We start from the raw sequence: 27577 nt of genomic DNA on the forward strand, positions 1-27577 counted from the left end.
CGGACAGTGCTCGAGAACTTGATACTCCTCCCACATTGTGAACTTCGGCCAGCCCTCCGTGTTGTATTGGCCCATAGACAGTGCATTCACGTCGGCTTCGCTCCGGCCACTCTCAGCATTGAGCAGGTTGTTCTGGTATATGCCCGCGAACCGCTTGGTGGCCGGCAGAATCCTAGACCACTTTTTGTGGAGCTGTTTTCCGTCACGCGGTCTGGCGTCTTGAGGTTTGAACTCGTTGTATGCCAACAGGACGCGCTTCCAAAAGCTCACCTCGGCCTGATCGGTGCCCACTATGGGGTCCGATGTAACGGCATCCCACGTCCTAGCCACAGCAATAGACTCCGCTTTGGTGTAGTGCGTGCCCCGTTTGTGTCCGGCTTCCGGCGTTGCTACATCGCTGCCACCGCCGCTGCCGAAGCCGCTGCCCGAGCCGCCACTGCGGCCGCCGCGTCTTCCGCCGCCGCCACCACCACTGCTTCCACCCGCCACTTCGGTCCCACCGAGTCTCGTCGGAACGGGCGTATCCGGTACGCCGGAACTGAGCAGACCCATCATCGTATCCAGGGCGTCTTGATCTGCATCGGTGAAAGGAGATTGACTGGATTGGAAAGGGGTCTCCGGACAGGGATGGTTAAACGCATCGAGGTTGGGTCTGTAATCTCCAAACGCCGAGCGACTCAGATTCCGCTGAAAAGGTTGGGGCGTGGGAGAAGACCTCCACGGCTGAGATGGAGGAGGAGTTGGACTCGATCCCCACGGAGGGGGAGATTGACTCCAACTCCACGGCTGGGACGGAGAGCCGCCATATCCCGACGGCTGAGAAGGATTGCTGCCATATTCCGACGGCTGAGAAGGAAAGCCGTCATATCCCGACGGCTGGGAAGGATTGCCGTCATATCTCGATTCGTCCGAGCTGGGTGAGTCGTCGTGTCCACCGTGCATTTTTAGAGAGTGAAAGTGTAGATAGTGAATGAATGGAGAGTGTGTGAAAAGGGTGTAAAATGGGGGGTGAATGAGTGGTATTTATAGGTATAATTTTCGGGAAACAAAATTATAATTTGGAAGGGGGCGGCCGGGGCGCCGATCGCCTGTGCACTATAGGCCGGTGCGCCGGAGGACCTTCCGCCCCGGAAATTTCGTCTGCCTCGGGACGAATGTCCTCCACACTATAGCAAGGCGCGAGGCGGCGGGAAGGGGCGGCCGACTCGCTGCCCCTATAGTGGACACTCTAATAGTAGTATAACAAAAAAAATATGTATTGGAATTTAAACGCTGCCAAGATACGAGAAAAGCGATGCCACGCCCCGCTTTTCAAATAATAACGGTCACTAATTTACTTATATTGATGTTTAGTTTAATGCTTAGTTATTGTTGAGGAAAGTAATTACTATCGGTGTTTAATAATTAATTGAGTTCTCCCTCCGTCCCAGACTCGCTTTCCTTTTTGGTTCGTCCCAACCAAGATGACCTATTACTAAAAATGGAAACACCTTTATCTATACTCTATTCCCCCTCTCTTACTTTACTCTCTCCACCCAACACACAAAATAAATTTGCATAAATTCTCGTACCGTCCAAGGAAGGGGTCATCTTCCTTGGGACGGAGGGAGTACAAAATATGGGCAATATATCGAAGCCATATTAAACCCACATGCATCCACATACTATATCTTGGGATTCTCTATCATGACAAATGTCTTTTGCATGTTTGCCAAATAGTACTCCTTTTAGGACTATTAGAGCATGTATAATCGTGCTCTACTGCTCTCCACTCCACGGAGAGCATACTCTTATGATACAAGTAGCTCACATCTTCCATAGTTCCATCCCATACTTCTATTATAGAGTTTATTATTGATATATCATATATTTCTGATATATTGTTTTCTTATTCACTAGCTCCCATATCTCTATTATTTAGTATATTATTGATTTATCATGTGTTTCCCATATTTCATTTTCTTGTTCCTTAGGTCAGGGTAATCCTATAAAGAGGAGACATTGTTATTATTATAATTTCACGCTCTTATTTCATTATGTACTGTTTTTGGTTTGATCAACGGGAAAAGCTCTCACGACTACCTTTTATCCCTTCGTCGATCGCAATTGCGATGCCGGAATCTTGTTAAGGAAAATTATCCCTTAACAATTGGTGTTTTCATTGTGGTCTCATCCCCCACCCTTTATCATTCGGACACTCTATCAGTTTTGATGGCCTCTCGCTGGTCCACAGAGCGCAACCATGTATGCCAGCGCTCGAAGATGTGCAATCCACGACTTTAGAGCTTCAGCTATAGCGGTTGCCATAAGCAAATTGGAAGCCCGCCTTGACGCTACTGACCGGCGAGGATTCGCAACATAAGTACCCTATCCGCGCCCCGAACCTTACCCAATCGATGGGCTCTCGTTGTATGCCGTCGTACAGCCACCGTTCCATCCCTACCAGCCTTCACTGCCGCCCTACCCTTGGCCGCAGGAAAACCCAAGTTATTGTTGGTACCCACCTTCCTGTAGGACCAAACGGAGGTGCAGCACACGCAGCCAGCATACCAGCAACCATACCCGAGCGCCGATCATCGAGATCCCTCGCGTACCTATTGGGAGTTGTCGCGACAACATCACAACCAACTCCGCAAGCCGACTTGTTGGGATCCACCGGCTCAGCGCCGGGTGCTATCTGTTGCACCCCCATGTTACTCGATCGATGGTTATCAAGACCGCCCAACGGAATACCACCCATCGCGAGGCAAATTGAAAAGGGAAGAACCCTTATCAAGAGGATAAGGCGTTGAGATACGAAGGAAGTCGCAGGAGCCTAATGCTCATCGGTCAACCAAACGATTTGGGAAAGCGATAAAAGGAATGAAAGTAGCGTGCAAAATAATAAAGGTGCCTTCTTATTGATTAATTAGAATGATAACGATGTCTCCTATTTACACCCTCCGTCCCTGAAAGTTTATCCCATTTTTCTATTTCCATCTGTCTCATAAAATTTGTTCCATTTCACTTTTTACCATTTTAATGGACCTCATATTCCACTAACTCATTTATACTCACATTTTATTATAAAACTAATACATAAAAGTAGGACTCATATTCCACTAACTTTTTCAACTCACTTTTTATTAAATTTTTTAAAAACCCGAGCCGGGTCAAAGTGGGACAATATTAGGTGAAGGGAGTATAATAGAAGTATCATAACTTACTGAACAAGAAAATAATACTACATGTGGAGTATAATAGAAGTATCATAACTTACTGAACAAGAAAATAATACTACATGTGAAGATATGATGAATTAATAATAGACTAAATAATAAGATATGAGAAATATACTTGTAGATTTATGCTGGTATCAACTAGCCAATACAAGTGATCATTGGTTTTATAGGTTGTAGTCTAAATTTTTAAATCCATAGCTCATGTTGTCAAAAATTTATCGTCACTTCTATTTTTATCCTTTTTGATGCAATTCATCCTTAATCAATTTTATTTATTTTGTTTTTGCTACAAGTCAATTAGAAACACAACACTTGATAGGTGTGTTATAATATTAATTTACTCTTAAATTAGTAACTACAATAAAATGATAAGCATTAGATCTTTAAATTAAGGCATAATATCATTCATCGCCGAGTACCAATATAGCTAACTTTTAAAAAAGATCTCAAAATTTTAAATTCATATAACCATCTCAATTTAAATTATATTTTCACACAACATAGTAAATCAAAGATAATATTATAAGGATTCTAACGAGATCCAAATTGTATATGTTCCAATGTCAAAAATTGAAAAAACGACAAACAGTTTAAAATCAACATAGCTATTATAACATGTCAACATAATACATGTAAATTACCAATATTAAATTGTGTTGACATATTCAAGGCATCATGTTAATATGTTTAATATACTATATTGTTAGCGTGATCCAAAACTCTAAATTTGATAGTTATTCTTATCTTTTTAATATTAGAAAATATAAAACAAAATTATACATGACAATGTATAGATTATTAAATCTCTAAATTTTTATAGTCTTAAATTAATTATAGTTAACAATTAGTGAGTGATTTAGCAATTAATCTTACATGATATCTATATATATTACTCCTATTCGATTATTTTACTATATTCACGAGAATTTGCATCAGCTTTCGTTGGAGCGTACTGAATAAATTTTTTATGTGCGTGTAATACTTTGAATGTCAAAGTATTATTCTTCAAGATTGATTCCTAATACGTGTGAAATCAAGATTTATCTTTACTTGGTAAAAAGCCATGAATTGTTTAAAATTAGTTGATTGCATCCAATCAATAAAGAGTTTTACTTACTGATTGATGGTCTTAACGGAATAAGTTGTTTCTAGAAAAAGAAAAGGAGAAATCATTATTTGTGGCACTTTCAAATGATATAAATAGTTTTATATCTTACTAAGGGGCCTTAATTCCCTAATTTAATATCCAAATGATGATCAAAGCATGTACTTAATCTTGTTTACTGCTGTAAATAATTAGGGTTGAGGCACAACCAACATAATCAACACAACCTTGTGGCCACTTAATTTGCCCAACTTTATCTGACAATTAAGTAAGTCAGTAGCATCAACATAATTCATACTACCAATTTAATTCCAAGTTGCTGGTCCCAACAACATCACCCACCTTATATTTATATGCCTTCATCTCTTTATAATATGGTAGTAAAACTCTGAGAATGCAGCTCTATATTTGAAGTCTTGATTAAATTTAATTCAGTATAATTGGCTATAACTTAAACATGTAGTATTATGTATGCTCTCACCAATTAAGCAAGGAAATCTCTTTCAACGCAATTAATATTTTTAATAGTTGGCGATCTTTCTTTCAATATCAAATTACAATCAGCATCCGTGGTATTTTATTAGGCATGAACAGATTTTTATAATGTGCATTAAAAGAAAGTTTATACTATAAAGTTTCATTGAGTATTGTCTCCTAAAAACAATTCAAATATCAAGTATTGTTATTTTTCTCCTGTTTAAGGGTATTGCAGACTTTTGATACAAAAAGTGTTTATACAAAAAATTTAGATATCAAATTTAATTAAGCAGATATAGAAATTGGTACAGCAGATGGATAAGATATCAAATTTTATGCCAGCGCACAAGGTTACCTTTAAATTTCTGTTCATATATCAATAAAAAGAAAGTGATATTAGTGTTTAATATCAAGAAAATTTTCAAAAAATTGTTTTATACCATAAATTTAATTTGAATTTTAATATCACAAACTTAAATAGTTGTTGAACTTTTCCCACCAGCGACAAAATCCAACTACATTAAAATGAGATGGATAACCATATATGGCTTTTATGGACTTTGCAACATTACTATCATTTTTCAATGGCAACCATACCTTATGTGATGCAATAACAAATGAAATGTAGCTGGATTTTGTCTTTAGTGGACAAAAATCAATAAATATTTAAATTTATGATATTATAAGTCAAGTTTAAAGCTCGTAGAATTTTTTTAATTTTTTTTATAATATTAGGTGCCAATACTAAAAAAAATAAGAGTAACAAATCAAACTAAAGGTTGCTCCCAAAATTGGAAAAATGAAAAGAGAAAAGTTGATTGAGAATGATTTGTTGGATGGGAGCGTATGCATAATGCATCCATCCATTTGAGATGACCAATTTTGTCACAAGGATTTAATTGTCATTTTCAAAATTTCATGCCCCACACTCTGGCTTCCTTTTCTATAAAGTTTGAATTGATCACCGACCTACCCAAATCCACATTAATTCCAGTTTTAATGGATATCATGTGTTGGACGATATAATTTAGGAGATGATTAATTTGATGTACACTTATTCACAATGATTCCTTTTATTTATGATCTTCCTTCCAAATTTAATTCATGCACCAGTTATATCTCAATCTAGTAGTGTAATAAATCCTAAATCTTATAAGAGATCTGATCTTTACCTTCAACTGATTTACAAAATCAGAGAAATGAACATTCATAAGTCAGCAGTGTCAATGTGCAGCGCTTGCTTCCTCCATATCTCTGTATGTGTGTCACTTTGATCCGGCATGAAATTTAAGAAATGAAAAGTGTATAAAATGTGAGTGAAGTAAGTTAGTGGATTATATGATCTATAACTCAAAATAAATGTGAAATAAACAATTACTAAGATAGTCACAAATGGAAATTTGAATACATAATGGCGGACATAAGAGAGGGAGTATATATATTTTCATCTACTTTTTGTCTCAAATAGTAATATGTAGTCCATGTTAAAATAGTTGACAATATATTTGATTGTATTACCGCATCCCAATAAAAATAACCTACTTTCATTTATGGTTTGTCTCAACTAAAATGACTAATTATTAAAAATAAAAACACTTTTTTTCTACTTTATTCCCTCTTACTTGACTCTCTCCATCTCCATTTAATACACAAAATTAAAATTATATTAAATCTTGTGTTACCTAAGAAAGAGGGAATAGAGGAGTATCAAGTCTCAATTTGCTACCGACCTAGAGAATTCCAATGATGTGATCTTGAGGGACTCTCCCAAATAAAATAAAGTCATGCGCTATATCTTTATTATTATGTTATAAATTTAATTATTAACTATTCCCAACAAAAGTTAATGGTATATGTAAGCAACAGAAGTGTTGCTGGTAAAATTACAAAAGAAATTGGACAAGGTAGGGTAGCCTAAATTTGGTATAAACCTAATGCAAGATAGAGTGCAAGTACTATGGAACATCACAAATAGCATATGGCACACATATATACCATACTACCTAGTAGGAGTATTATTTTAAATAGTTTATCTAATGACAAACTTAAAATAACGCATACTATGAGATTGAGAAATCTTATGAAACAAGATTTTCACTATTTATTTAAAAGCTCAATGATACACACTCCTAAGCATATTTAATCACTAACATGCACGTGCTTTGCTTTCTCTCTCTTATTCTTTCTCTGCAACATCATGTGCTTCACCTTTTGCTCCAAGACCAAGAGCAGAAGAAGGTGACTCCCAACAGATGCAGCACAATATCCCTCCCCACCCACAACATACAATAACGAATATACGACACACAACACAAAACATGTAAACATTGCAAAAATACAGTACGGCCCCGTGTAAATGGACGAGCTCTTCCTACAAATTGTTCCCATAAACCATGTTTCAGGTGGTCCATGGTTACCGTGATTCTTCACTACCCCAACAGATGTAGGCCCAATGGCACACATGGTTCTTGCCACGATTTCGAATTTCAGTCATCATTGCTACTGATTCAATACAACTCAACAAGCATTTCGCCTCTTTATCATTGCAAGATTATGCATCACACACAAAATATTCCAGCACTTCATGACCACCCTTTAACTCCTTTTTCCCATGCTAAAATATTTTAAAACCAGAGAGAGATATATAGATCACGTCACGGCTTCATCAGCGATACTACTGGCTTTCAACCTGTTTTAACGTAGTTCTGTACCTGCAGGAAATTTAACGTTAGAGACATATGTATACATCTGTAAAAAGAGACAGATAAGAAAGTGAGCAGAGTGTTCGCCATTATTGCCCAAAGTTTCCAACTTTCCATATGTTTCAAGAGTGGATGTCACTCTTCCTTGGTCACTTTCAATGGTGGCTATAGAAAAAAATGATACCAGTGCTCTCTCTCAATTCTCAATGTGATCATATTCAATTACCTTAGTAATTACTCTCAACAACAATTCACAGTGTTATGATGACTATTAAGGGTTGACTAGTAAACTTGCCAAGAACATCTAAGCTTTTTAGAATAAGAGGATACAGATAAGGTATTGATTTTCCCTAATATTTTATTTAGAAACCTTGTGATGAGGAGAAACTGAACACTAAGCTTGCAGAACTGACCTGATGCGACTACCGTGGAGGGAACTAGAATGCGATTTCTTGAAGAATTTGCAGTGTATTCTGATGAACCTGTGATGACATTAAAAACTGAATAGCTCAATATCTGCACAATGAAGATGCACATAATTGATTTTCCTAAGCTAAAAAACTGGACTTGGTGAAGAAACAACTTTAAGTATATCAAGACCAATACCACTGCCATGTGGGTTTAAGATCAAAGTGATACATGATGACATTCACCAATTAACGTTTCATTAGTCCAAACACCATGCAGATCAGATATTTACTTGCTCGATTTCACCACTAATGATATAAATACATACTGCAGAACTTCAAGAGGATGTCGAATATCATGAGTTATTATGTGATACCATTTGAACCCTTTTGTAGCATGTAGAAGTAAGGATCTCGAGACTTTTTATCCGTTGTCCCGAACTTTGTGAATTCTCTCTCAGATAAATCATTTCTTATTTTACAAATTCTACAATTTATATCCCAATCATACAAATAACTAGAGAAATATTACTAGTTAATTAATTATTAGTAATAGAAATACCATGCAAGTTGACTTTAAGTTAATTAAACGTAAGAATATTGTAACTAATGCGTTGATTCTTTTCTCGATTGTGTGTGTGTGTGCGTGCGCGCGCGCGAGAGAGAGAGAGAGAGAGATACCCATTCTAGATGTTGTGCTGTGATTCCAGAAGTATTTCCTGCATATATACCACCCAATACCTGATTTTGCAGGAAATTAGAGATTAGGTAAATAAAAAACTCATCTGTTTTATATTAGAATTAAACACGATATTTTGATGCTAAAACAAATCCGAAGTTTGTGTAGTGGCAATCTCTAATCTCAATTCAATTAATCCAAAGAGTCTCATTTTTACAAATTTCACCAAGCATCATTTTTTCAAAAATTTTAAGATAAGAATATGAACTAATAAATGATTCCTGAATCAACGGTTACCTTGGAAACAGTTTCAAGGAACATGCCGGGTCGTACAGATAAAGGTTTACGACCAGTAATGCTAGCCTGGAGATCAAGAGTTGGAGTTAAACTGATGCATCGCCTAGTTCACAAGGCTCCTATAAGAAGACTCGGTCTATAGAACAGATTAACTGACCCTTCCTGCTATTCCAGAAGGCCTTTCATTTCCGAAACCATCTTGGTTCTCAGAATTCCCTTCCTTGCATTACACTTTTTATCATGTCGCGTACAGTTTTTCCTGGTCTTAGAGCAACAAGTTTAGCCAAAAAATTGACCTGTTATAATTGACACACATCAGTTAGTAAGAACAATTTCATACTATTAGGTAGTGATTGACAGAAATATAAGGACCTCTGGTTCAGGTAGCGTATTGAGACCGCGATCATTTCTTTCATCTAGTATTCCACCACACATCATGCTCCTGGCTTCTTCTCTGATCAAAACAAGCCTTGCAAGTAGTTTTCTTTCGGGAATGACAGGACGGGATTCCATTGTCTGCACAAGCATAATGAACAAGAGTCATGACTACAAAACCTATTCCTGAAAGCTAGATTAAATAATGCCCACTATTAAGGCCGCAAAAAACACTAGGCATGATGTTTTTTAACGAGAGAGAATTTCAATGGATGGATTCCTTTGGACTTGGTACCGATTCCATTGTTTAACAATGATGTGATCCCGATGTAGCAACATCTTCAACATAGATCATTGACGGTATCAAGTGCACAATCATTTCAAACAAATTCAAAAATATAAGATTTCAGTCACCTATACCAAGCCAAAACAAGTTTATTTTTTCTATGATGACTTGCTGATAGGAAATTTCAATCATTACCTTATCATCTTCATCGCGCGCAGCAAGCTGTATCATGTAATCAAGAGCCATCATAAACCCCGACTCCATCTGATCAACTCTCTTGCCAATGACTCCCTGTGCAGCCAATTGGACTGCTACCTCCTCAGATGCTTCATCCATGTTCATATCCTCCAACTGCTCATACACATTAAAGAGGTATTAGTAATGTCTACAATACAACTTGCTTATACATCAAAACATGAACAAATCTGTATGATCTGGAAATTCTAGAAAACTTAAAAAGCAGCATTCGTTCCGTAGAACTTGTTCTTAATATTCATTTGACCATAAGTTAATAATAACCAGAAGGCTGTAGTTCTGAATGTCCATGCCCTAGGTTACAAAACATTTCTTAATGCTTGAAAATGAAAAGTTTGAGTACGAACATAACACCACCTAGAAAACTAACAAGAGTTCATGATTTTCTTGGGAATGATTAACACATGCCAATCAATACTTCCATCATGTACTTTGGTAATTTCTGCTCACACTATATAGAGCATTTCTGAAGAATATTAACACATATTCCGCACAATTAGTTATCTATGTCAAATTAGTTTCAGCACAAGTATATTCAAGATGCAAAATTAGGTACCACTGTAGATATCGACGAAGTTCGGTATTGGCGCTTAATATCCCAAAACTTTCCAAAAGTTTGTTTTTTCACACGAACTTTAAACTTGACATATAATATCACGAACTTATACACGTGTTGCATTTGTATCACCAGCAACAAAATCCGACTACATTTCACTTACCATCACAACACGTCGGATATGGGTATCACTAAAAAATGATAGTTATGTGATTACAAAGTCCCTAGAATGCAAATATGATTATCTATCCCAGTAGTCGGATTCTGCCGCCGGTGATAAAAATGCAACTAACTATATAAGTTCAATTCGCGATATTATATGCCAAGTTTAAGTTCGTGTGGAAAAACAATCTTTCAGGAAATTTCGTGATATTAGGCACCAATACCCCTGAAATTAAAGAGTAAATTTGAGAAAGAAGAAAACAATTGAAGACTTACGAGCTTAATCATCTCTTCAAGAACAGAGGTGACCTGCTCTCCGCCTTTGAGCAAGGCTTGGTACTGAGAAGCATCCCATTTTTCCTCTCCCTTAGAAGTATCATCGCCGTTGATGGTGGCGCCTGCATGAGTAGCGGAGAGAGATGGGAAATTAGAGCGTGAAGAGGTGTGTTTGAGGTAATAGCTTCTCCGGAAAATAGATTGGTGTGAATTTGTGACACAAACGGAGGAAAAGGAGGTGGAGGGAACTCCGGCATAAGCCATGCTTCAAGCTTCTCTCTCTGTCTCAATTCAACCGATAAGAACATCTCCAGTGGTCGGCGAGCGGGCGACTCGCCGATTTTTGGCGCTCGCCGAACTATTGCAGCCGGCGAGCGCCAAATCGGCGAGAATTTCGGCGAGGCTACGCCGATTCCCTGGCGCTCGCTGGTTCTCTCACCGATCGGCTCGCCGCTATTGCAGCCTCCCGATCGGCGAGGAACCGGCGAGCGAATATTTTTTTTTAAAATTTTCGAAACACTATATATATGATTTGCACGACATTTTCATTCGCACCACTTTTTTTAACGAGTATTCTCTCTATCTTAATTCTCTATCTTAATTTCTGTACAAGATCAACAACAACACGAAATGAGTAACGTGAGTGGTAGTAGTAGTGGTAGTGGTGGGGATGCTGAGGAGTACGAACGGCGTTTGAACGAACATTTGGATGCCTATACGTCCCGAGAGATAGACTGGCTGCTACAACGGGCCTCGCAGCCGGCGGTACCTCAACCTCGACCCGTTGTCCACCGCCGAGCAGTGATTGACCGGGTTCACGTAGCTGCACATCAGCGGCTATACGAAGACTACTTCGCACCGGAGCCGCGATTTAACGCCAACCTTTTCAGGCGGCGTTTTAGGATGAGCATGGGCCTGTTTATGCGTATTGTCAACGCTTTGGAGCGTCGATATCTGTGTTTCCGCTTCAGGCACGACACGGTTGGCAGACCCGGCCACACACCTATTCAAAAGTGCACTGCGGCAATCAGGCAGCTGGCCTACGGAGGCGCGGCAGACATGTGGGACGAGTACCTCCACATCGGCGAGACGAGAATGTAGGAAGTATTTTTGTCAGGGCGTGGTTGAAATATTCGGTGAGAAGTACCTTCGAAGCCCAACCCCCGAAGACTGCCAGGAGCTGATGCAGATGCACGGGGAGAAGCATGGGTTTCCGGGTATGTTAGGCAGCATAGATTGTATGCATTGGGAGTGGAAGAACTGCCCTGCTGCCTGGAAAGGGTTCTACACGACCGGCTACAAGGGAAAGAATCCCACGATGATCCTCGAGGCCGTAGCTGATTACCGGCTGTGGATTTGACATGCGTATTTTGGGTAGCCGGTTCGAACAACGACCTCAACGTCCTCAACTCGTCGCCCCTTTTCAACGAGCAGTGCCAGGGCGTCGGTCCGGCCATCAATTTTGTTGCCAACGGCAACCAACATGATATGGGCTACTACTTGGCGGATGGGATATACCCTAGGTGGCCCGTCTTTGTGAAGACGATCCGATGCGCATCAGATGAGAGGAAGGCCTACTTTGCGGAACGACAGGAGTCGGCGCGCAAGGACGTGGAGCGCATTTGGTGTGCTCCAGTCTCGATGGGCGGCAATTAGGGGTCCAACGCGTTTGTGACATGTCGACTGCATTGCTGATATAATGTACGCCTGTATTATCATGCACAACATGATTGTCGAAGATGAAGGTGTACAACTGACTAGTTGGGCCAACGACGATAATGAAGCCGGTTCAAGCCACGGCGCGACCGCCCCCAATTCAAGTTGTTGCCTTGCAACTGTGCCCATCAGTATGCCCGGATTATATTTCTTCACATTTGCGGCAAATCATCAAGGATTACATTACTTTTCCTATCTTGTTGTCTAGCAACAACAATTTTGAGGTTTTTCACTTATTGGAACCTGATATGATTGAACTGGTAGTAGGGCTACATATCTCACATTTATTTATGGAGTATTCTTAAATTTACATATAACGTGTGTGTATAGTGTTGTGGTCTTTTCACACAAAAAACTCATCTTGGCTGCTTTATTAAAATATTACATACTCCCCCAGTCCCATTAAATATGAAACATATTATAATCCGATAGAGGGAGTACTATTCTTGTAGAAATGGCCAATGGGTCACTCACCCCTTTAAATAGGATACCAAAGCGTAGAAATGGGCCACTCAGCCTTAAAAAAGAGGAGGGTTGTCAAAACTTACGAAGTCGATGTGGGATAAGAACAACGGTCTCAACATTTCTATTTGATTCTTGCATAAAACACTCCCCACGTACATAAAATAACGCAAACACATATTGATGTCTAATAAGAAAATTCAGTGTGCCAACATGTGTTAATATTAACTCGTTTGTAAGTACGAGTTAATATTAGCAGTTGGCCGAGGAGGGGACATTGCATTTGGCGGGAAGAGCTAGGGCGAGATCGGGATCAATCCCAAGTGAGGGCAGTAAGAATGAGTGCTTGTAGGAACAGAGGCATTGCAAGTCAGCCACGGTGACGGCCTCACAGCACTCAGGCGAGGGCATCACTGGGTTAGGCGGCGTGACAGACGGCTTGCATGCAGTGAAGCCATCGTCCGTCACATTGCACAAGGTCATTGCCATTGCTCCGTCGAGAATCACGACAATAGCCGCTACCAATGCCACCACTTTTGCTATCCCACCAACATCCATGGTAAAAACTAAGGTTGATGAATTTTGTTTATGGTTTTTGAGTAAGGATTTGGGATTATATAGAGTGATAAATTTGTGAGTCCGTGAATGTGATTGGCACTATTTGGGTCACGAGGTGATATTTAGTTGGGCCCCTAATTATTTTTGTTTACATCCTAAAACATAAAAATTCAAAAGTTTTTGTTTTTAAGGGACGAGATAGTATAAGATAACGTTCTTTTATTTTTCTGAGTACGAATTTTGAAGGGAGGGGCCAAATTAGCATTACCATATTGAACTCTTAAAATTACCTTGTTATTATCCCACATATTGTCGAGGTGATTTTTCCATTGCAACTTTCATTCTAATGAAATTGTTAGTGTCTTCGTTATCCTTTTCCCTTTTATTTGAAAAGAGTTGCGTCATGTTTCCAGAAAAGATTAATTTCATTCTATGGAGATATATTTTGTTGCATAATGACAAGTTTAGATTTAATAGGAACATTTTAAGAGCTTTATTTAGTTGAAGCGACGAGCCGGCGTGCGTTTATAAAAAAAATAATGCTCGTTTTATCTCCAGTGATCATGCGAAGAATACAACGGATAAATCTTACTACATCCGTTCCATAATAGATGTTGAATTTTACAAGAGTCCGTTTTATCAACCCATGAATTTTGCAAAGGGTTCATTTAGTACACGAAATTGGAATTGAATTGAAATTAGAATTATATGTTGTTGATAGGGGTGCTTAAACGGTTCTCCGGTACTCGATTAATCGGAACCGGAACCGACCGGTTAACTGAGGAATAGGGAACCGGAGAATCGGTTTCGCTACCGGTACCGGTTCCATTTAAAAAAAAGGGCTTCAAACCGGAACCAGATTACAATTCAATTTTAAATTTTTTATAAATTAATATACTAATAAACCCAACTTAGTTGAATTAATATTGAATTGAAACATAATAATTTCAAACACTTAGTGACTTAGATTTAAACCGTGTTCAATTTGGGATCTATGTTCTCTGAAGTATTTAAATTATTTATACCGTGATGCTTTGAGTCTACAATTATTTCCTCAATCCAATTTTGATAAACTAACTACTATGAGTATGACTTCATGAGTTCGTTTTTCATATCCAAAGAGCTTATACATGTTCAAGATCATTTAAGAGAAATATGACTTTACAACAAATTTGATGTAATAATTCATTTAACATACGATATTAACTTGTTTGTGAATAATTTATTCATTGTTCTGTCTTAGGAAAAACATCACAAGAAGATCAATTAGTATTGAAAATCTCATTGAATATTTGTTTAGCCAAAAAAAAGGGTAAAATGAAATTCATTGTGGAACTCCTTTTTGTAAAAAAAATATTGCTAAATTTTAGAATATTTTTTTAAAAAAATAATTGTCAACATAAACTAGCCCTACCTACTATTTGTTAATTCGTTTGATGATATATTACGAAATAGAACTACACTTGACATCACTCTTACCCATCAATTAACGACATGAATATTGTTGTACTATTGGTTGTCATTTGAATTTTTAGGTATTACTCCTCCATCCTTAAAATATAGACAAACTTGTAATGACACGAGTTTTAATGTGCAATTGGTAAAGTAAGAGAAAGATGAGAAAAAATAGTGGAAAGAGTGTTAGTGGATTGTCAAGCCCACATTATAAATGATGTGTATGATTATTATTTGTTGAAAACTTTATATATTTAGACTTGGTCTAATTTTGGGAACGACACAAAATGGTAAACTAGTCTATTTTTTTTATGACGGAGGGATTATTTGTTAATATATTTCTAGATGATGGATTTTTATTTTTTTGATATTGAATTATTTAAAATTACAAATAAATTCTGATTAAAATTACAAAATGATTCCGGTTCTAGGATGTATGAAAATTTAAAATTGGATAATCGATCAACCGGTCCGATTAGAACCGGAACCGGTCAAATAAGCGACTTAGTTGTTGAATTCTAATTCAATTCTAAATTCTATATTTGGTAAAATAAAGTAATTGACATAAAACTGAATTTAAACAAATTGTGCACACACAGTATACAACATACACATACAACTCGTACACAATACACATATTGCACACAATATACACTGAGCATACACACAATACACACACTGCTCGCACATAAAACATTTACTCCAAGCACACAATACACATTGCACAGAAACAACGTACTACACAATGCATCACACACACACAAACACAATACACACACTCATTGAATACATGCACACACACATAGTGTACGCACACACGCACAATAATCATATACTAGGATTTAGCATGTAGTGCTTTTGAATTATAAATTTCTAAGGTTTGGTATATAGTTTATTTTTAATTATTCAAATATTGAGATAAAGTTGTGTATGTATTACAAGATTATGGAGATAGAATATGTTTCTGTCCTGTTATATTGGGATGGAAGAATAGTACAAATTGGTGGAATTGGTTTGTCTTATAAGCCACCTGTGGCAAATGCATACCTTGTGTTGGATAAGTTTGTTCCATACAATGAGTTGGTTAACAGAATATGTGATTCTATTGGAATCAATGTTATTGAGCATATGATTATGTTAATGAGTATATGATTACTTTTACAGGAAGCGTGCAATTCAAGTGGCTAATGGATATAACTTTGTGGGCATTCGACTTTGCGATGCATATACGAGGGATATGTTTGCAGCAACTATTCAATCGGGTCAAATTGAGTTATTTGTTGACTATCAAGCTAAGTTAGCACAATAACGCACTCCACAGACTGTTATTGTCTATCAATCAAGAAAGCCACAACGGCAAGATCAAGATACTGTACCATATGATGATGGGCCATCTGGACATAGTGAAGTTAGTCAATAGCCGACTAATTTTGGAGATGTTGGGCCTGATTTTGGAGATGGTGGGCCTATGATTGAGCATGGTGGACTATCTCCACAGAATGATGTTAGTGACGATTCTGAATTTGATGACTTTATGCCAGAAAAATCAACAACCCCACCTGAATTGAGTGAAGAATCAGAAGCAACCCAAGATGCATCTGATGGTGAGACATTTGATGTGACTTGATAGGGCTCGTTACAAGCACGGTTTTATAGGGGTTTATTACACTAACATGGTTGATAATGTGCGAAAAAGTAGTGAATTTAAGTATGCAGGGGCTAAAAAGCGTTGAGGCGGCAGAGTGCAGAAATAACTTGATCAACTCGGAAAAGAAGCGAAAAATGGACAGAACCGAAGGCAAGTTGATCAGTTGCGGACAAGCAATGGAGCCTGCCTAGCCAGCAAGTTGATCAAGTGCAGTTCACCACAGAAAATGATGAGTCAGAGGAGAGAGAAAAGAAAATTCTATCTCAAGGCCATTAATGTCAAGACAGGATGAGCTTACCCTAGGGATTTGGGCCCAATGCCATCCTATAAATAGTGGAGAGAGTGCACACAAAAGGGAGTTCACCATCATCAGTTTTAGTCACCTCATTTTCACACTTTACATTCGTAGCATGGAGCAAGGAAGTTAGCAGCTGCCGAAGTTGTCGTTCTACCTCTACTTTCATCTCTTCTTCCTCATCAAGGAAGGAGGGACCTGGATCTGCAAGAAGTTTCTCATCGTTTGTGTTTTCCTTACGCCCCGATGGGTCAAAACAATTGCTACTCTGTTTTTAGTTTGTTTTTCCCTACGCTTAGTTGTTTTTTTATGTTTTTTCTCTTAGTTGCTACTCTAGTTATTTCCTTTTTGTTGATCAATCTTTAAATCTTTGTTTTTGGATTTTGTTTTAGTTGTGTTTATCGAAGATCGTTTATGAAATGGAGGTTTTTAATGCAAGTTGTTTTAGATCTGATGTTCTCTGATTTAATTGCTTTCGTTTAGTTGTAGTTAGATCTGAGTTTTTAGTTCGTCAACTTGCATGAGAATAGGGTAGATACTATAGATCTGTTTTCTTTACGTCCAATTTACATAGATCTATGCTTGATTTGTCTGATTTGCATTTTCATCTTTGTCGCTGTGTTTAGATCTGTCGTAGGTGTTTTTCATTTTGTTGCTTAGCGAAGAAGAAGGTCGTAGTTTGTCAAAATAGCAGTTCCTGTCACCTTTTCATTGTTTACAGCTTTTTAGTAGTGCACATATTTGTGTCAGTGGTCCCGAGTTACTTTTACTTTTCCATCTTTAGTTTAGTTGATCGATTCAGCATGTTTCTTAGTTTTGAGTTAGCCTAGTTTAGTTGAACCACTTAGTTAGTGAGTTGATCAGTTTAGTATTTAGTCCAGTTCTTAACCCACTAGAAAGCGTGGCTGCAGCCAACCTCCCAATGTCCCAAACACAACTCAACTCGCCTCTGTCCCTGAAGGATTCGACCCTTACTTCCCTTTATTAGTCTATAGTATTGTGGGTTAAGGTCTTGAAGGTCCTAAGTCTCTACGTTTGCATACCAACGACCAGATAGTAGCCAGCTTGATCCATTGTCTGTCTAGCCTGATCAAGTGTGTGAACTCTATGTGCTTTATTTGATTTGCATTGTGAACTCTAAGTTCAATTTAGCGACTTTCAAATGTTGCCGTTGCCGGGGATGAATGGCGTTATATGTGCATGTGTTTGATATACTTGGTGTACATATTTTTAATTCTTTTATTTTCTTTTTCAGTTTATGAACCGAGGCCTGAACTTTGTGCGCTGAAATAAAGCAACTAATTGGAGAGATATAGAATCAAATTGGAGGATCAGAGAAGTAGCCAACCCGATCATCACTAGATCTGGATTGAACACGGGGGGGGGGGGGGCAATCAAATACAAGCTCAGAAGGAGAGGAAGATCAGAACCTGTTTGCTGAGCCAAAGGAGGAGACTGTTATAGAGGAAAGACCAGCCAGAATGGCCGCACTAGTAGATAACGACCTTGAGATCGGTTCTCTCAACGCTCACTTGCCTGGTGAGCCAGCTTAGGCAATAATGGTGACTCAAGGGAAAGCGAATATAGAAGTGAAGAACAACATACTGGCCGTCATGCCCCACTGCTATGGAAGAAAAATCGAGAGCCCATATGAGTTCCTACACGATTTCTGCAAAATATGTGGAATTTAGAAACGTCCAGCTGGATAAACTGAGGACTGGATACACTGAGGATGACTACAGACTTAGGGTGATCCCTTTTGCTTTAAAAGGAGAAGCCGATACTTGGTTCATGAGGCTACCTCCCAACTCCATCAGAACTTGGGCAGATTTCAGATCCCAGTTTTTGGATTACTTTTTCCCTTCCACAAGGACCAATGCTCTGAAAAAGGAAATTCAAGGAGCCCATCAGGATTGCGATGAGACTCCGAGTCAGTATTGGAGTGGGTTTAAGGGGATGTTGGATGCCTGCCCAAACAACCACATGGTGGAGGCAGAAATTTTCAACAATTTTGATAAAGGCATGACACCCGTGAGCAAGGATCTGATGAATTCCTCAAGTGGCGGTGATTTCTCAAAGTTAAAGGTGAGTGAAGCAAAGATGGTGTTGGAATCAGAATAGTAACTGGAATCCTTGGAAAATTAAGGATGCTCAATGGAGGGATCACCCCAATTTCAGGTAGATCCGAACACAGCCCAACAACCACCACTGTCGATTACCTACCAACAACCTCCAGCAGTGAGTTATCAGCAGCCACCAGCCATTAGTTATCCACCACAGTCAGAAGGGCAACCCCAGTGGTAAAACCGCAACCACGATGGGCAGAACAACTGGAACAATAACAGGGGACACGAGAACCAACCTAATTAGCCGAACCGGAATCAAAACAATCAAATGGTTTCCTATATTCCACCGCATCAGAGAGGATACGAAAACAATAACCAGAACACTCAGTACTACAGCATGGCAATCAAGGGTCACATGAGAACTTCCACCAAGGACAGGGGTCCACGTCAAGTCACCCATTGGGAGTAAATCCGAGCTAACCAAATTCCAAATTGCCTAGGCACATTGATGATGTAGTAGGGGATTTGATGAATTCTCAGCAACACATTCAGGGAAATATGCAAGACAATAATGATCTAGTGCATAAGATACATGATGCCCAGCAAGAGCAGAAAGCGGCTATGGATATGCTAACTAAGAAGCTCTCCCAGATGGACACAACTTTGAATAAGATACGTGGACATGATGGTCGGATCCCTGCTACTGTCAAAATGCCTGACCGAGCCAACATTAGCAAAATCACTCTGAGCTCAGGTAAAGATTATGCTGAACCCTTGGGAAGAACAGATGAGGGGGATAGTAGAGAGAACAGTGAGGGAACTCTTTTAAAGGAGGCAAGAGGAACAAGCAATGCAGTCAAGCGCCTGAAACCTTACCCATACAGGGGAGAGCCCAAAAGGCAGAAGGAGGACCCTACCGATTTCATGGATATTTTTGGCAAGCTTGAGATCAACTGCCTTTTCTACAAACACTGAAACTACCTCCGTTCAGTAGGTTTATCAAGGACTTCATAGCTGGAAAAGCTAAGGCCGATGGGAAGATTGTGATTGGAGAAAGTGTGTCTGTTGTAATCCAGAAGAGGAGACTTCATTCCAAGAGGACTGATCCCGGGATGTTTACCCTACCCATCATTATTGGAGATGTTAAAATTGAGCATGCTATGTGTGATATGGGGGCTTCTATTAATGTGCTACCCTTCTCAGTTTACAAGAGGTTAACTGGAGTCAGCCTGGTAGATACAAAGGTTTTCATTCAACTGGCGGACAGATCATGCATTAGTCCTGAAGGAGTACTGGAGAATGTAATAGTAAGGGTCCATGATTTCCTTTACCCTGCAGATTTTCATGTGATCCGTATGAATGAGTTTGAAGCTGGTGAGTCTAGTGGAGTATTGTTGGGGAGGCCATTTGTACGAACGACCAAAACTATAATCGATGTGAGCGATGGCACAATCTGCTTAGATTACCATGGGGAGAAATTTACATTTAATATTGATGAAGCAATGGGGAAACCTCTAGACACTGAAAATAACATTCCTTAGATGTGATTTACCATTAGTCCAAGAATTTCTTGACACTGAACTTTTGTAGCAGCAACTAGCAGCTGTTGAACTGAACGACTCGATTGAAGAAGAGGTTTCCAGATGGTGTGAAATGCTTTTAACACAGAACAAGACCGACGAAGAAATTAATTATGCAAACATGGGCTTCTGTCAGAAGCCGACTTCCACTGGATTAACTGATTTTGCTCAACTAAGCAGTATGGAAAAGGTGCTTGATTTTGGGGAGTTTGAGCAAAGAACATGGAGAAAAACCCATTACCCCAGGAGACGATCTCACCTAAGAAAGAGTTGAAAACATTACCTCAGGATTAAAGTACGCCTATCTGGGAGATGCAGAAACCTTTCCAGTAATCATCAACAGCCAGTTGACTGAGAAGCAAGAAGAAGAGTTGTAGGAAGTATTGAGGAGAAACCAAAAGGCCAGAGGATGGACCTTGTTGGACTTGGTTGGCATCAGTCCTGACCTTTGCATGCATTACATCCACCTTGAAGACGGTGTGAAGACCCACCGAGAGGAACAAAGAAAGCTGAATCCCAATATGAGAGAAGAGGTTCTGAAAGAAATGCTGAAGCTACTAGCCTTGGGGATTATTTGCTCCATTCCTGACAGCAAATGGGTCAGTCCAGTACATATGGTACCAAAGAAGTCTGGAATTCAGGTGGTTAAAAATGACAAGAATGAGCTGGAGCCCACAAGGTTGGTTACAGGGTGGAGGATGTGTATTGATTATCAAAAATTGAATGAGGCTACGAGGAAAGATCATTTTCCACTGCCTTTCATTGACTAGATGCTCGAGAGATTAGCCGGTAAGCAGTATTTTTGCTTTTTAGATGGCTACAACGGGTATATTCAGATTTATGTGGACCAAGAAGATTAGGAAAAAACAACTTTCACATGCCCTTTTGGGACATATGCGTATAGGAGGATGCCCTTTGGCCTCTGTAATGCACCAGGGACGTTTCAAAGGTGCATGATGAATATCTTCTCCGACCTGCTCGAAGACTGCATTGAGATTTTCATGAATGATTTCACAGTCTATGAGAATTCTTTTGTGTCGTGCCTTGGTAATCTGGATCGGGTATTAAGAAGATGTCAGGAGAAGAATTTGGTATTAAATTTTGAGAAATGCCACTTTATGGTTCCCGAAGGGATTGTCTTGGGCCATATTGTCTCAGAGAAGGGTATACAAGTTGACAAGGCTAAGGTGGAGGTGATTAACAAACTGCCTTTTCCCAATAATCAGAAAGAGATACAGGCATTTCTGGGGCACGCTGGGTTTTATAGGAGGTTTATTAGAGACTTTGCAAAAATTGCTCATCCGTTAACCCGTCTCCTCAAAAATGATGTGGAGTTCGTTTTTGATGAAGCATGTCATAGAGCTTTCCAGCTTTTGAAGGATCAACTTGTCTCAGCCCCAATTATCAGAGCTCCTAACCGGAATCACCCCTTTCAGGTGATGTGCGACGCCAGTGACTTCGCGGTAGGAGCAGTTCTTGGTCAGAAAATTGATGGAAAAAGTTATGTCATATTTTATGCCTCTAAAACATTGAATCAGGGCCAAAAGAACTATGACACAACCGAGAAGGAGATGCTGGCCATTGTGTACTTCTTTGAAAAATTTCGTCCTTATTTACTTGGGTCCAAGGTTATTGTGTATACTGATCATGCAGCAATCAAGTACCTTTTGGTGAAAAAGGAGTCCAAACCCATACTGATCCGTTGGGTGTTACTGCTGCAAGAATTCCATTGGGAGGCAAAGGATAGATCAGGGACGGAGAATAGAGCGGCTGGCCATCTAAGCAGAATAAATCAAGTGGAAGGATGTGCTCGACTTAACTGATCCAGAGGCATTCTTGAACTAAGTAAGCAAGAGGCAAGTTGAGCCGTGGTTCGCTGATCTAGCAAATTATTTTGTAACTGGAGAACTGTCTTCTACACCAGAGGTGACTAGGACTCAGGGGTTGAAGATCAAGAGTGAAGCCAAGTACTACTTTTGGGATGACCCTTATTTGTGGAAGATGGGAGTTGGTAAAGCCATTAGGAGGTGCATCCCTGAGTGGGACCAGGAAGATATATTGGTTCATTGTCACTCTCTTGTTTGCGGCGGTAATTTCGGTGCGAAAAATACAGTCAGGAAAGTCCTGGACAGTGGCCTCTATTGGCCGGATCTGCATAAGGACGCGTATGAATTCTGCAGGAGGTGTAGTCGATGTCAGTTGACAGGGCAAATTTCTCTAAGGATGAGATGCCGCAGGTACCCATCGTGGTTTGTGAGATATTTGATGTATGGGGGATGAATTTTATGGGCAATTTTTCTTCATCCTATGGGAATTTTTACATTCTAGTCGCAGTGGACTATGTATCCAAGTGGGTGGAGGCTAAGGCAACTGTAACTTGTGAGGTTAAAGAGGTCTCAAAGTTTTTGAAATCAAACATTTTCAGCAGGTATGAGATTCCCAGAGCCATAATCTCGGACCAAGGTACTCCCTTTTGCAATCGCACAATTGAAGCTTTCATGAAGAAGTATGGGGTTAACCACCGTCTGTCCACCCCGTATCATCTGCAAAGTAATGGCCAAGCAGAAATTTCAAATAGGGAGATCAAGAGTATCCTAAAGAAAACAGTGAGCCCTTCGAGAAAGCACTAGAGCAAAAGGTTGGACGATTGATGCACTATTTTTTAGCACTACAAGTACTTGCAAGTATACAAGGCATAAATAGTATAGCTAAAAGTCAGTATTGAGATATCGATACTCATGTCACAATTATTGTATAAACATATAAGATAAACCAATCAAAGTAGGGGTGTGCATTCAGGTTTCGGTTCGGTTTTTTGTCAAAACTGAACCAAAACCGAAAAACCGAATTTAGTTCAAAATCCAAACCGAACCGAACCCGAAAAACTGAAAAACCGAAACCGAAAAACCGAAACCGAACTTAAAAAACCGAAAAACCCGAACAAAACGGAAAAACCGAAAAACCCGAAAAAATAAATATAATATTAATATATATATGTGTGTGTAATTTATTTTATTTTATATATACTAATAGAATATTTATATATAATATAAAATTAATAATACATATAATATATATAATATAGTAGAATTTATTAAAAGAATATACTATATATTATATATAATATAATATATTAAATTAATAGAATATATATATAATTCGGTTATTTGGTTTTTCGGTTTTTTTCTTCGCCCGAACCGAACCGAAAAACCGAAATTTTTGTATTTTCAAAACCGAATCGAACCGAAAAACCGAAATAACCGAACCGAATTTCAAAATTTCGGTTTGGTTCGGTTCGGATATTCGGTTTCCAGTTTTTTTGCTCACCTCTAAATCAAAGCTATCACCGATCAAAGATTGACAATAATCAAGGTAACGACCAATTAGTCGAACAAAAGCTCAAGAAAAATCAAGTGAAAATGAGTTCTGAACATTAAACATAAAAAGAACTACATAAATGTCAAATACTATCAAACCGCAAATTCTATTGTTTAGCAATCCATAGACAGATGAACTAAAACAATATTTAAAGTACGTGACATGAAATAAACAAACAAAACCGAAGGATGAATCTTGAAGTCTCCATGCTCCTCTTGCCTTGCTTCAATCTCCAAGAATAATGGAAGAATTAGGTTATGGAGTAATGAGGGAGGAGCCTTGGAGGCTCCCCTTTTGGGGTAATGGATGGGTGAATATTATGAATTGGGTTATGGGGTATTTATAGGCTTGAAAAGGATTTAAACTTGGTAAAAAGTTTCCTCCAAGTAATAGTAATTGAGGAATTTTCGTGCCCCATAGGTTATGGAAAGATTTGGCTTCACAAGGTAATGTCTTCTTTCCTTCCTTTAATTTCCGCCTAAAATTCTGCACTTGACAGCTTTGCACGACTTTGGTAGAAAGGCCATAACTTTCTCTATAGAACTCTGATTGAGACAATCAAGGTACCAACGTGAAGCTCTTTCATAGACGAAGAGAATAGTATATAGAACACCATGATAGGACTTGTGAATCGCTGGAAAATTGAGTTTGAACAGAGGCTGTCGTACGCGAACATGCCTAGCACGCGCTGGAGAGAGTCAGAATGTTCTGGAGTGATTTTCAAGTGATTTTAAGCGACTGCTAGCGTGCGCCAGCTGTCCGCTGGGTTGCCTTCTGCTCCAGCTTCCGAGCTTTGACGTTTTTATACCCTTTTTTAGCTCTATTTTGCGCATTTCTCACAAAACACGTCAAAATACATAAATAGATAAAATATTCAAATAATGGACATGTAATACAACTTTGACACTCAAAACGGATGACAAATGGCCTTAAAATAGTGCAAAATCCGAGCGTATCATAACCCCAAACTTGAATATTTGTTTGTCCTCAAACAAAATAAGAAAAAAACATAAATAGATGCACGGATTGCATAAAAACTAGACGTCATAATTGCCTCAAATTATGAAAAAGATAAATTAAGCATGAATTAACGCAATCAAATCAAGCAAGGCTTATTAGTGCACTTTCATTACTAACTTGTGGAACGCCGTGAATTCATGCACTCACATGTGGCAAACTTCCAAAGATGGGAAGTGTATTTATCTCTCACTCTCAAAGTGTATACGACAATGTGTATAAGCACTCAAATCATGCATCATGCAAAGTTTACCATAAGCTTGCTCAAAGTCTAATACCTCCTTTACTAGATGTGATCAAGCATCAAAAGTCCGAAAGGTCTTTATTTTGGTTGTAATGTAGGCTTTTTGGTAGGTGAAGAATATTTTGCTAAAAAGTGACTCAAAAATAAAAATATCCCAAGCAGAGTTAAAATGACTCCACTTGTCTAATAACCCAAGACATTTTTAACAATTATTTTTCTCCTTCAACTCACTTTCCAAACCTTTGATTTTTTTCTCTATTTTCTTTTCACAACCTTTCTTTCTTTTTCTTTTTCTTTTTTTCTCAAATTTATTACCACCGATAAGGTGATGAAGTGTCAAAGCGGGCGCAGGAAATGCCCGAAGACACGATCGAGAGCCAAGGTGCTCGGTATAGAAGGACAATTGGGAACAGGTTTACCAGAGATAGAGTCTGTTCATAATAGCACCTATTAAGCAAATAGTGAAATGGTATCTATCGTATGAAGTTTCACACGGAGAGGGGCTTAGACCACCCTCTATGGAACGAGGTCAGTGAGAGAAAAGTATTGGACCCGGATTTCTATTACGAAGGTGATAGAAATTTCTCAAGAATTCTAGAGGGAAGAAAAAGGCCAGGACGGATGGAAGTCCCGCAGGGATCTCAGACTCATAGTTTAACAAGGAAAAAACAAGGTTAATTGAAGAGTATCTCCCTCAAAGAGATAATTGGATTCAAAGCCAAGGGAAACTTCGACCGCAATATATAGGGTCTAGTGAAATGCTCGAGAAAGTAGATGCAGTAATTATCAAATGGCACCACCACTAAACTTGAAATTTTTTGCGACATGCCCTTGTCTAGAAAGTACGAGTTTAATTTAATACGTGTATTCCATCGAGAAGAGATAGTCATAAATATGGACTAGGAATTGCAAGGATGAGTCAAAAACAATTTCAAAGAATACAATAATGGAGAAGTAAGTATTATTTTGATGAAGGTGTTAGGGAAACACCATAGAGGAAATAAGGGGCAATGTGGAGGAGGAATATCTCGAATCATACAAGTAGAGCTGTGCAAAATTCGGGACGAATTTTTTTTAAGGAGGGTAGAATGTGACGCCCTAGAAATTTCGCACCAGGATTTGAAGCATAATTTCTTTTTCTTTGGAAATGAAGGAAAATTTTTTGAGTTGGAGATAATAATTTTCGACACGGAGCTCAATGGATTTTTTTAGCAAGCAACTAGTTGAATTCAATTTCAAAGGATGACTTAAGTGGCATCTCATTTTATCACGTTGGACAAAGTACTAGGAATTTGTGAATCAAGATATCACCTTGGAAAATACAAACGTTGGGAGAGGAAATTCCCAATAAATTACAATTGAAAGAAAGTCAAAAGGATCTCCAATTGGAAATAGAAATAAGAGAAGATGCTAAGAGTTATCAAATGATATACTACACATATACATAAGGGAATGTATGGACATGTATAATGTTTATGTATGCATGGGAATTTGCAAGTCATATTTTAACTCTTTCCCAAACAAGAAATTAAAGAGGCACACTTTACAAGGAAGAAGTCCATCTTTCATGGAAAAATGTTACATAAGAATTTTGGGGAAGAAGACACATCTACTTTACAAAAGCTATCTCTATAAAGGAGCAAGAAAACAATTGCTATGAACTACAAAAATCCTTGAGGATTTCCACCACACCCATCTCGATTCCATACACCACTCTATGCCAAGATGTCAATTTGTAGTCTCGTAGAGATAGCATGAGTTGTCCTAAGGAAATTTCAAATATGGTTAGATTCCTCCATCAACAAAAACCAAGGAAAAAGTTTATTCATGAAAATGGAAAAGCATGAAATAAATCTTGAAGAAAGTATCTCCTTCAAGCTTAGGAAGAAACAAAGTGGCATAAGAGAAATGAGCTCATCAAGAGATCAAAAAGGGGAAAACAAATCCCTCCATTAGTGACAAAATAGAGAGTGAGATCAGCCATGGGCCACTCTCCCAAAAATTTCACCAATATAGGTATGGAAGCCTATTAAGAAAATATGAAAGGGGAGGCAACCCCTAATTGGATTTGGAAAATCCAGCTCCCAAGGATCAACCCTCACTAGCCAAGGACTCGGCTATAATAGCATCCACAACCGTGCTCTTGCCAGCGAGCACGGTTGTGGGCCCGACCTCACTTTTTCTACCTGCTCTCTGGCAAGAGCACAACACCCACAGCTGTGCTCTTCCGCAAGGACAAGCACAATTCAATTTAAAATTTAATTAAATAAAAACATTTCCATAATATTAAAATTCATTAAAAAACCACAATAAATATTACAAATTACAAATAAAATAAAAAAGACATAATTAAAATCCTA

The 27577-nt window shown here is 38.7% G+C and overlaps 2 protein-coding genes and 1 pseudogene across 2 annotated transcripts; 1 reads left to right on the forward strand and 2 right to left on the reverse strand.

The window, feature by feature from the left end:
• Positions 1-7119: 7119 nt before the first annotated feature.
• On the reverse strand, positions 7120-11062 carry LOC121745837 (annotated as a pseudogene).
• Positions 11063-12600: 1538 nt separating this feature from the next.
• LOC121804690 (putative lipid-transfer protein DIR1) lies at positions 12601-13541 on the reverse strand. Its single transcript, XM_042204324.1, has one exon. It carries the CDS (start codon positions 13532-13534, stop codon positions 13229-13231), a length of 306 nt encoding a protein of 101 aa, XP_042060258.1. The 5' UTR covers positions 13535-13541; the 3' UTR covers positions 12601-13228.
• A 5017-nt stretch (positions 13542-18558) lies between these two features.
• Positions 18559-20539, forward strand: LOC121745894. Its single transcript, XM_042139841.1, has 4 exons — positions 18559-19017; positions 19111-19232; positions 19499-19897; positions 19993-20539. The coding sequence occupies exons 1-4, from the start codon at positions 18559-18561 to the stop codon at positions 20537-20539; spliced, it is 1527 nt and encodes a 508-aa protein (XP_041995775.1).
• Positions 20540-27577: the final 7038 nt, after the last annotated feature.

The sequence above is a fragment of the Salvia splendens genome, chromosome 1, assembly GCF_004379255.2.
Source record: "Salvia splendens isolate huo1 chromosome 1, SspV2, whole genome shotgun sequence".
Classification (NCBI taxonomy): Eukaryota; Viridiplantae; Streptophyta; class Magnoliopsida; order Lamiales; family Lamiaceae; genus Salvia; species Salvia splendens.

What these genes read in the sequence shown, in the direction of transcription:
- LOC121804690 (XM_042204324.1), bottom strand. Translation starts at nt 13,534, where the DNA reads ATGGATGTTGGTGGGATAGCAAAAGTGGTGGCATTGGTAGCGGCTATT.
- LOC121745894 (XM_042139841.1), top strand. Translation starts at nt 18,559, where the DNA reads ATGGAAGAAAAATCGAGAGCCCATATGAGTTCCTACACGATTTCTGCA. An exon ending in GTGATTTCTCAAAGTTAAAG is followed by an intron (nt 19,018 to 19,110) that starts GTGAGTGAAGCA and finishes CCCCAATTTCAG; the next exon opens with GTAGATCCGAACACAGCCCA. An exon ending in TACAGGGGAGAGCCCAAAAG is followed by an intron (nt 19,898 to 19,992) that starts GCAGAAGGAGGA and finishes TCCGTTCAGTAG; the next exon opens with GTTTATCAAGGACTTCATAG.